Genomic DNA, 12,767 nt, shown 5'->3' with positions numbered 1-12,767 from the left:
CAAGTTGCAGGAAATCAGCAATACCTTTTCCATGACAAAATACAGTTACCATATGGTAGAGCTGAACCACCAGCCTAAAACTTTAGGCTAAAGTATAGAATATAATGTATCAAATAGATCTGACAGGAATCCAATGTTACTGTTGATACCAACTGCATTTCTCCCTTTTTAATACTTGTTTTGCAGTGATCCCTGCCTGGCCACTGACTGCAAATATGCAAACAAATTTCATTTTCATTGTTTGTTTGGAAACTGCAAGTATGTCTGTAAGACTTCTGGCAAAGCGGAATCCCATTGCCTTGACCACATCAATCCCAACAACAGTTTAGTGAATGTGCGAGACCAGTTTGCATATTACTCCCTGCAGTGTCTGTGCCCTAACCAGGTGTGTACACGACACAGAACACATATGAAAACTAAGCCAAACATGAGATGTCCTCCATCTAATTATCTCTCACTCTTCTTCAATCTGATTAGCACTGCGAGTTCAGGATGCGTGGACACTACCACTGTTTAAGGCCCAGCTGTTACTTTGTCACCAATATAACCACTAAGCTTCCATGGCACGTTAAAAAGCACGAGAAGGCAGAACGGAGGGCAGCAAATGGCTTCAAATACTTCACCAAGAGAGAAGAATGTGGTAGAATGGGTGGGTATAAATAAGGACGTAAAAAGTCTCATAATACGTCTACAAACAGCAGTTTGACCAAATGCCTGAAATGAACCTATCAGCAGGTTTATGAGAACGGCATAAAAAAGCCAAAGAGACCTTGATTCCAGCGTGGGGTCACTTTTAGAAATACTTTCCAAAGAATCGCTGTCTATCTGGTGTAGCGCTAGCAGAGGGGCAGGTTTTCAATATTTAGGAGCTATGGATTACCTCCGCCCTCGCGCTGCAGATTGACAGCTTTTTTCCTACACTGTGTATAGTGAGACAACGTGTCAGCTCACAAATAGTGAAGACTTGGCAGCGTGTGCAGTACACTTGCCTGTCTATGTCGTGAAAATTACTTCACCAACAAAAGTGACCTCATGGTGGAATTGGCGCCCTCATATGGGACAGCCACTACTAGGGACAGATTCGCTTTATCACATTTCTTATTGCAAGTATATTTTCTAATGTACAGTATATGCTATAGTTTCATTAATGTAACAGCAGCATGATGTATGGGATGAGCCCGCCAAGTCCAGCAGCCTGTCACTGACTGGGCTGCTTGATGTCGTTTGGATAAAATCACTTATCTGCTGTAGATCTCTATACCCCCGCCCATACCGCTGATTGGCAGCTTTCTAGGAGCAATCTGCCATGGCAGAAAGCTGCCAGTCAGTGGTGAGGGCAGGGTTATACAAAGCTTATGACTATGGAGGACTACCTGGCAGCAGGTTTACTAGTGCTCTAGTGTTAATCTGCTGCTGATAAATAAATAAAAAATTCACCATTTTATCAAAACTACAGCCAGCTGCTAGACCCTGCTGCTTGTTTAGTTCTTTCATATGGCTGTGTTCTGGAAACATATCTGCAAATGGAACTATATGACAGAACTGCTAGAAAAGCAACTCAAGGGGGAACTGTTTTGCTCGGAATTTTGATTACTGTAACATGATTATTTTGTTAAATGTTATAAAAAGTTACCCGATTACAAAAGTAAAAAACAACTCAAAAAATCTGCCTATTGGACCATGGGTTTGAATGAAGAAGACAAGACAGTCACTATCTGCACTGTCTCAACCAATTTGACAGTATCCAACGTTTTCAGGCAGGCACAAAAATGTGGTTGACTGCATTTAAGTGCCCACCTTAAAATGGTGGGGGCTGCCGAAAATGAGGTCAGACAGAGCAGAAAGTGACACTGCCTGCTTCATTGAAGTCAATGGCCCCTTTGATGGATACGCCTGAATCCCGTTTTTGAGGGCTTTAGACCGTGTGGCTATAAACGTTATTTGAATGTAGCCTAAGAGTTGCATACTTTTCCATAAGAACTATCTCACTGACAGATTCTCAGTTAATTCATTCTGCAGCCACTTTCAATAGAAAGTGGAAGACAGAGGCTTATAGAGAGAAAACAGTGTGAAATTTTTAATGAAGCCTAAAATTAAAAAAATAATTGCAATGCAGAAATATTTAAGGAAAAAAATCCGCTTTAAAAATATATCATCTTTGATACAAATGTGTTCTAGCCATTGCATTTCGGTCTTGTATTAACGGCTGGTAATATAGAGCTGCGTAACTATTGGAACAGTCCTTTGACAACAAACCTAATTGTTTTAAAATAACAGAAAATGAACTGGGTGATATTAGTCAACGTGCAGATTGTATCTCTCGTTTTTCTTGGTTTTCTTGCATAACTAAAACCTTTGCAAACAAACAAAACAGAAGACCTCACCCTGTTAACTCATAAAGTATTTACGTCCCAGGTTAATAGTGGCTTGCAGTAACCACGGTGATCAGTATCAACATACACGAGCCAGTGCCGTGTCCTCTTACAGATGTCAAGAGACGGTTCTTGCTCTTATTTGCTCACCTTTTGGAGTTACAGGTGCCGGGCCAGCTTACAAAGTCAGGCAGCGCTGTCATGGTGACTGCAAGTCCTCACCTGCCAAACCCTCCACCTGTTTGTTCTGGTTGCTAGAGAAGCAACGGTCAGAAAATAAGAATGAACAACATATTTTACCATTCTGAACCTCGTAAATGCGCGGCAGGCAGAGTAGATTGGGAAAAAGTAAAATAATCCAACATCCAGAACACTGTTTAGATTTATCTTCATGTTATACTAAAGGGAACCTGTCAGCAGGATTATGCATAGTAACCAACACACAGTGTCAGGTTGGCGCCGTTATACTGAATAAAATGATACCTTGGTTGATGAAATCCGTCTTATGGTTGTTCGTTAACCTTTATCTTCAGCTTTGTGTTAATGAGATTCTCGTGCCCTAAGGCGGGGTTCATGTATGTGGTGCTCTGATTAAGTATTCATAGTGCAGACTGCTGACAGGTCACTGATCCCTCACTGACCCGCCCCCTAGTTTACATAATGAATACCATCACATACTGAATTTAAAAAAAAAAAACACACACACAAAAAAAACATTTCTGCAGGCAGGTGTCGGCCGTGGCATCTGCGCTGCAGCATAATCGCATGGTTACTGTGCACTTAAGGCCCCGTCACACTAAGCGACTTACCAGCGATCCCGACACCGATATGAAGGTGTCAGGATCGCTAGTAAGTCGCTTTGTGATCGCTGGTGAGCTGTCACACAGACAGCTTCACCAGCGATCAGCACAGCGATGCCGAGCGCCCGGCATCGCTGGCCATCCTGTAAAAAATAGAATCAAAATAAAAAATATAGTTATTCTCACCTTCCGACGTCCCGTTCAGCCATCCTGCCTCTCTCCACGCTCCGGTCCCAGTGATCTTTTGCACGAATGACCACGAGATGTCATGGTCTCGAGGGATAACAAAGTCTCGCGGTCATTCGTGCAAAGGATCACTGGGTCCGGAGCGTGGAGAGAGGCAGGATGGCTGAACGCAACGTCGGAAGATGAGAATAACTATTTTTTATTTTTTTTATTATTTTTTACACCTGATCGCTGGTCTCCCGCTGTCACACACAGCGATGCGTGCTGGCCAGCGGGAGACCAGCGACCAAAGAAATGTCCAGAGGTTTCTTCCAGCGATCAGCGATACCGGCAGGGGGGCCGCTCGCTGATCGCTGTCACACACAGCGATCTCGCTGGTGAGATCGCTGTTACGTCACAAAAGTTGTGACTCAGCAGCGATCTCGCTACCGAGATTGCTTAGTGAGACGGGGCCTTTACTCCCTTTTGCAGATTTACTTGAGTGAGGGAAAACAAAAAGACACTTTGAAAATGGCGCATGCGCAGTAGCAGCTGTTGGTTTGTATAGAAATCCGATAGCTGCTGTTGCACAGGCGACACCATCTTGCTGGAGGAAAAAAAAATGTCCTCCACCAAGATAGCACCGCCTGCGCAGTAGCAGCTCTCAGAGATCGCCGACAGATGCTATTGCGCATGCGACGTCATCTTGGTGGAGGACATTTTTTTTTCTCCAGCAAGATGGTGCCGCCTGTGCAACAGCAGCTATCGGATTTCTATACAAACCAACAGCTGCTACTGCGCAGGCGCCATTTTCAAAGTGTCTTTTTGTTTTCCCTCACTCAAGTAAATCTGCAAAAGGGATTAAGTGCACAGTAACCATGTGATTATGCTGCAGCGCAGGTGCCACGGCTGGCACCTGCAGAAGCTTTTTTTTTTTTTTTTTTTTTTATTCAGTATGTGATGGTATTCATTATGTAAACTAGGGGCGGGTCACTGAGGGATCAGTGACCTGTCTGCATTATGAATAGCTAATCAGAGCGCCACATACATGAACCCCGCCTTACGACACGAAAATCTTATTAACACAAAACTGAAAATAAAGATTAACAAACAACCATAAGATGGATTTCATCAACCAAGGTATCATTTCATTCAGTATAACGGCGCCAACCTGACACTGTGTGTAGGTTACTATGCATAATCCTGCTGACAGGTTCCCTTTAATCTATGATATATGTGAAGTATTTAACGTTCCTTCCTTTTTCTTGACAGGATGTAAATACAATCAGGTGAATAGTCACTTCCACTGCATTCGAGAAGGCTGTCAGTTTTCATTCCTCCTTAAGCACCAGATGACCTCACACGCCCGCAAGCACATGAGGAGAATGCTGGGAAAGAATTTTGACCGGGTTCCTGGACAGGTGCATCATGAGAAATACTTTCAGCCTCGTATTTAAACAGTGCAAATCACCACACACATTGTAACCAGCTGTAGTCTCTTATAGGTGGTATCACATACTTCCATGGGTGGCAGCACAGCCCACAGTCCATCGTCTACAGAAAACCCTTCATCGTTCCAGACCACATCCCTAAACATGATGGACACGGAGACAGATGAGTGCATGGACTACACTGGTTTGGGCAGCCCTGGTGGGATGTCCTCCGAGTCCTCCAACCTTGATCGTAGTTGCTCCAGTACTCCAGTGGGTAATGAAAGTGCAGAGTCAGGTAAGAAAGCTAAAACATCTTGTCATAGTAAGAGAACTTATATGGCTTCATAAATGTAAGCACGCAATATCAAAATATTTAATTCATGTCAAGGTAATTCTCTCCTGTCGGTTTATATTAACATTATGGCCCACTCCATTTTACATTTTATCCATATGGTCAAGTATTGTGAGTCTGGATGTCCCTCTTCTGTTGTGCGTTTCATTTCATCTCATCATTTTCTCTCTTCAGCTTGTCATTTGGTTCATTTTGTTCTGTTTCTTTTTTTCCTTTCTCTGTTTGGTTTTCCTGCTTCTTCACACTTTCCAGGCTACCTGGTTCCTTCTGCTTCAGATGACACACTCACCCACAATGCGCCTCAAGCAACGGCTATGCCTCATGCTCCTTCCTTTCCTCCTGCCTTGGTTAGGCCTCCCCTCTCTTCCCTACCGTTCCTGCTCTCTCCATCCTGTGTCTCATACTCCTTGATCACTGCCAGCCTTGGGGTCAGCAGGGGCATTGTGGTGCCAACAAGCAGCGCTCCAACTTTTACACCAGTTATAGCCACTCCAGCTCCAGTCAAAAGTGATGTCCCACTAGTACAAGATGCAGCAGGTACCGTTCAGCTTCTTACAAAATGAAAATACTAATTGCTTTCATTTTTTATGTTTGCTGCATTTTGTATGATTACATGTAAAATAAGACTATTAAAGAGGACTTATCACTTGTTCAAAAAATTTAAGTTAAATACCTTGTAAAAATACGGGAACTCTGAAATTCGCTGCTCAATTCAATTTCCGTTTAGCATCGTGTTCACATTTGTTGCTTTTGGAGTGCATCATGTGAAATCTCTGCTTGTAGCTCCACTGGGTGTTTCTTTAGTCTTTTCTGGGGGCCATACGCTTTCACCCCTCCCTAGCAAACATTGTTAGTCACAGCTCAGGCAGCTGAGCAAGTCGTCTCAGATGCTGCCTAGCTGTGACTGGCAGCATTGGTGAAGGATGGACATGCTTCCACAGAAGACTCTGAAGAAATGTCCAGTTGCACTACTAGCAGAAATTTCACTTACTGCACTTCAAAAGCAACAAATGTGAATATCTCTGCAATGAAGTGACGCAGCACAAAATGGAAAAAAGAGGCAGAATCAAGGAAGCTCAGGGATTGTTTTCACTCAATTTTTGGAACAGTGATCAATGTTTCTCTTTAAATGAGTCCAATACTAATTTCTTCATTGAAATCAGGCCCAGGGTGATATAAAAATAATGGCTATTCACCTATTGGATCCCTGACAGTCTTCCTAGTGTCCTCTATTTGATCTACATAATGTTGCCACTGATTGACTGCAGGACTCGCATGACTCACCAGCCAGTCACAGCAGTGATAATGTCCTATTGATAAAACCTGCATTATAAGTAAACAATAGCACACAACATAAGTGATACATTGCTGAATTCAGTGTTTTAACTCCTAACTCATGCTGTCCTCCGATTACATATCAAAAACCTGCTGACAGATTCCCTTTGAAGGCGCTTATGTAATAAGGCACAATGTGAGCCTATGGCTACTTATTCCGTAGTACATTTCCAGCCATTTCTTTGATATAGCCATATCAAAACATGGATATTATTGTAAAATGCCTTCAGGTTGCTATGATTTTTATATGACTAGTTATATCCACCCTTTAGTGCCTGTGCCTGCATATGTAAACCATCAGTGGAGGTAGGATACATTTCCAGGCTTCTTAAACCATTTTGCTATGGACTTGGGGCTGCAGCTGGTTTAATAAACACCTTTCCTGACATTCAGATTTACAATATTACAACCACAAACAAGGCACACATTAGAAAATGATTAATAGATGTATCTACCCCAGAGAAAAAAAACTAAGCAAAAAATATGGTCTCTGTGCTTACCGTAAAATATTATGCCAACATAGTAATTGTTGAAACGCAATTACATTTTCTTGCCAAGAGTTAAGCACATATGCTCACGGTGTTACATGCAAATCAATGCCTAAGTTGGGCAGCAGGGTGGTATGGTCACAGGGACCCCCTGTGAGCAGTGTCCTTCACTGCTGCCCTGAAGTCAGTTTCTGTATAGGAGTATGACGAACAGCAGCGCAAGCACCCACTAGCATATGGCTTTACAATAAAAGACTTTCCACTGTAATACACCTTAAACTTTCAGATTTTTCCACATACCCTTTATACTATTACTAATTTCACAAGTCTTTCATGTTGTGTTTGATTGCAGTTATTGCTGGTAAAGGGGATACTAGTAATTAAGCAGAATGATTAGCATCTGCTTTATTTAACTCATTTGTATCCTATACCTCATATAACCATCCAAAGTAACAATAATATGTCAAATCAACAATGTTACATGTGCTCTCCCTATATACGTAATATCACAATGGTGGATATTTTTTCCCTGCAGGAAACACCATCACTATGCCAACAGCTTCTGGAGCCAAAAAGAGATTCTGGATCATTGAGGATATGTCTCCTTTTGGAAAGAGGCGGAAGACGGCTTCATCACGCAAAATGCTGGATGAAGGGATGATGTTGGAAGGATTCAGACGTTACGACCTGTATGAAGATTGTAAGGATATGGCGTGCCAGTTTTCCCTGAAGGTCACTCACTACCACTGCACCAGAGAAAACTGTGGCTACAAGTTCTGTGGACGAACCCACATGTATAAGCATGCACAGCACCACGACCGAGTGGACAATCTCGTTCTTGATGATTTTAAGCGTTTCAAATCCTCTCTTAGCTGCAACTTCCCTGACTGCCAGTTCTCTGGCAATAGCACACATTTTCACTGCTTGCGTTGTGGCTTCCGCTGTACTGACAGCACGAAAGTGACCGCTCACCGTAAGCACCATGGAAAGCAGGATGTCATCACTGCAGCAGGCTTCTGTCAATTTAGTTCCAGCGTTGACTGCGAGGTGCCCGAATGCAAGTACAAGTTAAAGTGCTCACACTTTCATTGCACTTATCCCAGCTGCAAGCACACTGTGGTGGGAATGTCTCAAATGGACTCACACAAGCGTAAGCATGAGAAACAGGAAAGGGGGGAACTGCCTTCAGTTTCTCCTGGGCCAGAGGGGTCGACTCAATGTAGTGCTGACTATGACCTCCACAATCAAGTAGTGAATTTAGACAGCTCCCTAAACTTGAGCACAGACACTCACAACTCTCTTCTGTTCCTGCAAAATGCTGCAGGGGTGGGCCTAAATGACTCACTCGACCTTAGCAAGAAACCACAGGATGGTGCCGAGCGTCTACATAGGGGTAACACTCAGATGCCCACTTGTAGGGATGTTGATGATGACATGTCTCAGGATGAGGAAGATGAGGATGATGAAGAGGAGGATGATGAAGAAATTAATGAAGATGATGAGGAAGATCTGAACACAGATTCTGATGATTCCTTACCCGATGGTGAATGTTTATCACAGAAAGATAAAGAAAGTGCTGGGGATTCCACAAACCACTGTGATACCTCCAAAACTCCAATGAACCTCCAAACATCCATCTAACTTCTCTCAGAACTGAATGTTTTATAAGTACCCCCCCTTTGAGGGCTTTACTCTACTTTCTTCACCCATAACCCCTTTCTGCCAAAAAAGGAAAAACAAAAGTTTTAAAAGAAAAAAAAAAAAAGACTCAAAGAACAAGTGAAGGAATAGGAACCTTAACAAAAGCAGCTTCTGCAACTTTGGACTCAACCAAGTCATCAGTTACATAGGACTCAAGGAGGCATTTCTGCTATTCTGGCCTCCTCCGTTAAGATCCACTCACACTGGTGCTTGAGAGCAGTAGGACAAAGGACATCAAATTTGACTCCTTGAGATATGAAGTCCTTGTATTACACCATTCATGGGTAAGAGGTGGTGGGTGGGGGGAGAAAAGTACTTTTACTCCTTTTCCTAAAATAGGGGAAGTTCCGATATAGTTATGGCAAGGGAGGAGGTCAGATGGGCTGGGTTGGTGGGTATTTATTGACTAGCATTATCGGGCGCCCTGTGACGAGGCTCTCTCCTGTTCTTCCAGTTTCTCTCTGGGCTGTTCCCGGGAAGCTATTGTTTTATTTTATAAATATTTATATAGAAAACTTTCCTCTGCACCAATTGCTATAGTTTATTTATTTATTTTGGCATTTTTTTGGTATAGTAATAATAATAATGAGACTTTTCTTACAAGAACAGCCAGGAGAACCTCACATCTGTAGAGGAGGCCTTCTACCCAATAGGACATGCTGTTACGGCTTGTGAAAAGATTGGAAATATTAGTGTGGGGAAAAATATATCAAAGGAGGAAGGATTCCTGTAGCACATCCTGGAGACTGCTCCATATCACTGCTCAGGGGCCAGCAAGGGCCAGAGCTCAATGGTAGCACCCTCTGACAGACCAGTGACCTTGATAGAAAACTGATCTGAGCAGTCACATTGGGGGATAGAGAATACACCACTGACCAAGCACAGGATGACCCCTCTCTCTCAGGTAGGAAACTATTCAGTAAAGAAACTCATTCATTTGGGCAAGTGCAGATGGATTGTTTTTAATTAAAAATAAAAATGTATTTGCACTTAAAAAAAAAAAAAAAAACACTGCTTCCCTGTATCTGTCACTAGGTCAGGTGTTTTAGGCCCTCTATCCTGATTCAACAAAGCTATTTGGAAAAGGATGCAGTACAAAAGTGTTGAATTGATGAGGTGAATCTCTGATCAAGATTGTGTGTTCTATGAATCAGCAAGATGCAATTATAGATGCATTGTTTTGAAAACACTAAAGGCCTTCTCTCTAAGAGACAGGTGATACAGGCCCTAACCACCTTATTGAATCCTTGAATGATTCTTTGTATTCACCCTTAAAGCAGACTGTAAAAAGATTAGGTGGGGAACGCCTCAAAGTGTTTGCAACAAGCGGTGTTGGAGCAACCTATTCATGCTGATTAAAAAAAAATAATAAATAAATGAAAAAGTTGTACAGTATTTTTTTCTGTAAAGGTTATATATAGAATAAAAAGTAAAAAAAAAATTAAAGTAAGCTTGCATATGGTGGCTGTTGGAGTGTCTTACCATCATCAGATGTCAGACATCAGCTCCCAGAACCTGCTCGAATGCCTTTTTTTTTTTTTTTTTTAAAAAAAAGCTTCTGATTTCTCGAAGTTTGACTTCACTTTAGCACTGAAAAGCGTGATTCCGACTTTTAACTTGAATTTTATAAAAAAAAACCTAAATACCAATTTTCGGATGATATGGAGGATTGTAATCTTCAGGTTGTTTATATAAGTTTGTAGTTATATATTTAATTTTATGGGTTTCTCACTCAATCAGTTGTGTGCTCCCCAGATTACATTTTTTTAATATTACTGTAATTATCTGTGAGATGAGTATTGGGAAATAAGCGCTGCAGCAGAGTTGACCCCTACTGTGTTGTTCAAACATCGACATCTCCAAGTCAAAGTTAATAGTATGAAAACATACTAGTTGTACTTTGTATAACACTGCAGTGGTCTCAGATCCTTTATTTTTCAGATACACTGGGTTGTTTATTTTTCCTGTCCTCACTGTATCTGAAATGTTTCCTTTTGCATGTAAGCATCAGTTGGACCTACAAAATTATCAGGGATAGAATTAAATGGAGACTTTCTGTCCAAACAAAAACTACTAAGGACACTACAATTTCTAGAATCCAAATACACCTCTCCACAAAAATAATTGTACTCAATGTAGCAAAAAAAAGGGGGAATAAAAAAATATTAAATTGATGAAAGATCAGGTTAAAGATTTTTCCTTAACCTGATATTGCACAGTAGGACGTAAGCCATCTCCAAATCATCTGCAAAATTTAATGTCTTTTTTTTTTAATTTTCTGTGGAAACAAAACTAAGGTCACCCTGGCTAATGACAGTTTACTATCTATATCTGGATACTTTATGTGTATATTGATATAGGTATAAGCATGTGTACATTTGTATATAATGGGGTATGTGATAGATATATGTTATATATGTATTACATACAGATATATACTTTAACATTATTATTATTAATAAGCCAGGTAAGAATGAGTTATTCTAAATACTTGAATTGGACTTTCCCGCATTGATAAAACTGAATATTTTTCCACTTGAATTTAGTGCTGTTAGAAATTTAATATATGTGTTTATTTATTTGATTTTTTTTTTTTTGCATGACTGATGCAAGGTTTGACATTTTCACTCAATAAAAACTGGAAAAAAAAATAGACCATTTGTGTCAGTTGTCTGTATGCAAATTAATCTAAAAGGAATGTGTGACCACATTTGACCTCTCTTTTTAACTATTAATATGGACATACAGGTTGTAGAATGCTGAAAAGAGTGATACCTGTGTGCCTTTTATCAGATGCCTTGTTGTGGGATAAATAATCTTTTATCACTTTATATAAATTACCTCTTCCAGGCTCTGGGGAGGGCAACGCCTGGAAGATAACTGCCTCCAGAGCCAATTGTATATAGAAAGGGCGTTACATCCTCCCCATGCCCGGAAGAGGTCATTTACATACAAGAAAAATGGGGATTTCTCTGGACTAAGACAACAGATCGCAGATCTCAATGTATCATTTCATTCAGCTTCCTATGACCTGCATGCCCATATAGACTACTAAGAAGGACCGATTTCAACAGGTTCCCTTTATAAAAAAAAAAAAAAAGCAAAAAAAAAAAAACACAACACCATCACAAAAAAAAGTAATATTCAGATGGCACAAAATAAAAGCAACTATCCACTTTTGACCCCGAGACATGTCCTCTGGCACAGAGGCATCCATCACTCATCCAAAGGCTTTGACTTATAACAGAGTCTCTCTGAGGCTAATATAACACTATGGACACATTTGCCACGTATGTTGGGATAAGTTGGGGAGGGGCAGTGTTAAACCAGCTGTACCCCATATTTATTTTCCAGAGAGCCAACACACAGTTTTTAAATGGATAATAGTGACCCAGATCAATTTTTTAAGTCTGACTGGGGTCACTTAACGTATCCCACTGATTCTGGGTTAGCTTTTAGCGGACACACTGAACTTTGTTACTTGTCAATTTAGGCAAATATGTTTTTAATTTATTTACAATAATTACAGAAATTTTATACATTTTGGAAAAAAAAGCAATTTTCAGTCTTTAAATAAATGGTTTTACCCTTAATCATGATAGCAATAATACTACACAAAAAAAGTAATAAATTAAATTTCCCATACGCGTACATCAGCATCATTTTTCATATGTCCTTTTATTTTGTTTCAAGGTTTGAGTTTATCAATAATTTTAAATTTTTTTTTTCAAGCAAATTTACAAAACGTTTATTTTTGGAGACTTGTTCAGTTGTGAAGTTACTTTGAGGGGCCTATACATTGGACAGGACCACTCAGTTAATTTCCATGCTGGCACTGAAGGGTTAAACACAAAGTACAGTGAAGTTAAAAATTATATACTTTTACGTTAAAATATTGCTAACATCCTAACAGGCCACCTTAGCTTGCACATCCTGAGACCATTAGGGTGTGTGCACTCGCTGCGGACTTTGCAAAATCCGCAGGTCAAAAGACCTGCGGTTTATCTGCGGATTAGCCTGCGGTTTTCCACCTCTACAATGGAGCAGGTGTGAAACTGCTGCGGATTCCGCACAAAGAAGTGACATGCTGCGGTTTTGAAACCGCAGCAAATCTGCTCGGA

The 12,767-nt window shown here is 40.8% G+C and overlaps 1 protein-coding gene across 9 annotated transcripts in view; it reads left to right on the top strand.

Annotated features, from left to right (window-relative positions):
• Positions 1-11,299, top strand: part of CASZ1 (castor zinc finger 1) — a 292,892-nt gene extending 281,593 nt beyond the window's left edge. For all 9 annotated transcript variants that reach the window (XM_073585027.1, XM_073585026.1, XM_073585030.1 and 6 more), the window contains 5 exons: positions 187-385; positions 478-649; positions 4,610-4,758; positions 4,843-5,065; positions 7,481-11,299. In XM_073585027.1, the coding sequence (XP_073441128.1) occupies positions 187-385; positions 478-649; positions 4,610-4,758; positions 4,843-5,065; positions 7,481-8,586 (1,849 nt within the window). In that variant the 3' untranslated portion in view covers positions 8,587-11,299. The remainder of the gene's footprint in view (positions 1-186; positions 386-477; positions 650-4,609; positions 4,759-4,842; positions 5,066-7,480) is intronic.
• The last annotated feature ends 1,468 nt before the right edge of the window (positions 11,300-12,767 follow it).

The sequence above is a fragment of the Dendrobates tinctorius genome, unplaced genomic scaffold, assembly GCF_039654945.1.
Source record: "Dendrobates tinctorius isolate UK_male_01 unplaced genomic scaffold, ASM3965494v1 ptg000086l, whole genome shotgun sequence".
Taxonomy (NCBI): Eukaryota; Metazoa; Chordata; class Amphibia; order Anura; family Dendrobatidae; genus Dendrobates; species Dendrobates tinctorius.
This window is presented reverse-complemented; position numbering and strand designations above follow the sequence as displayed.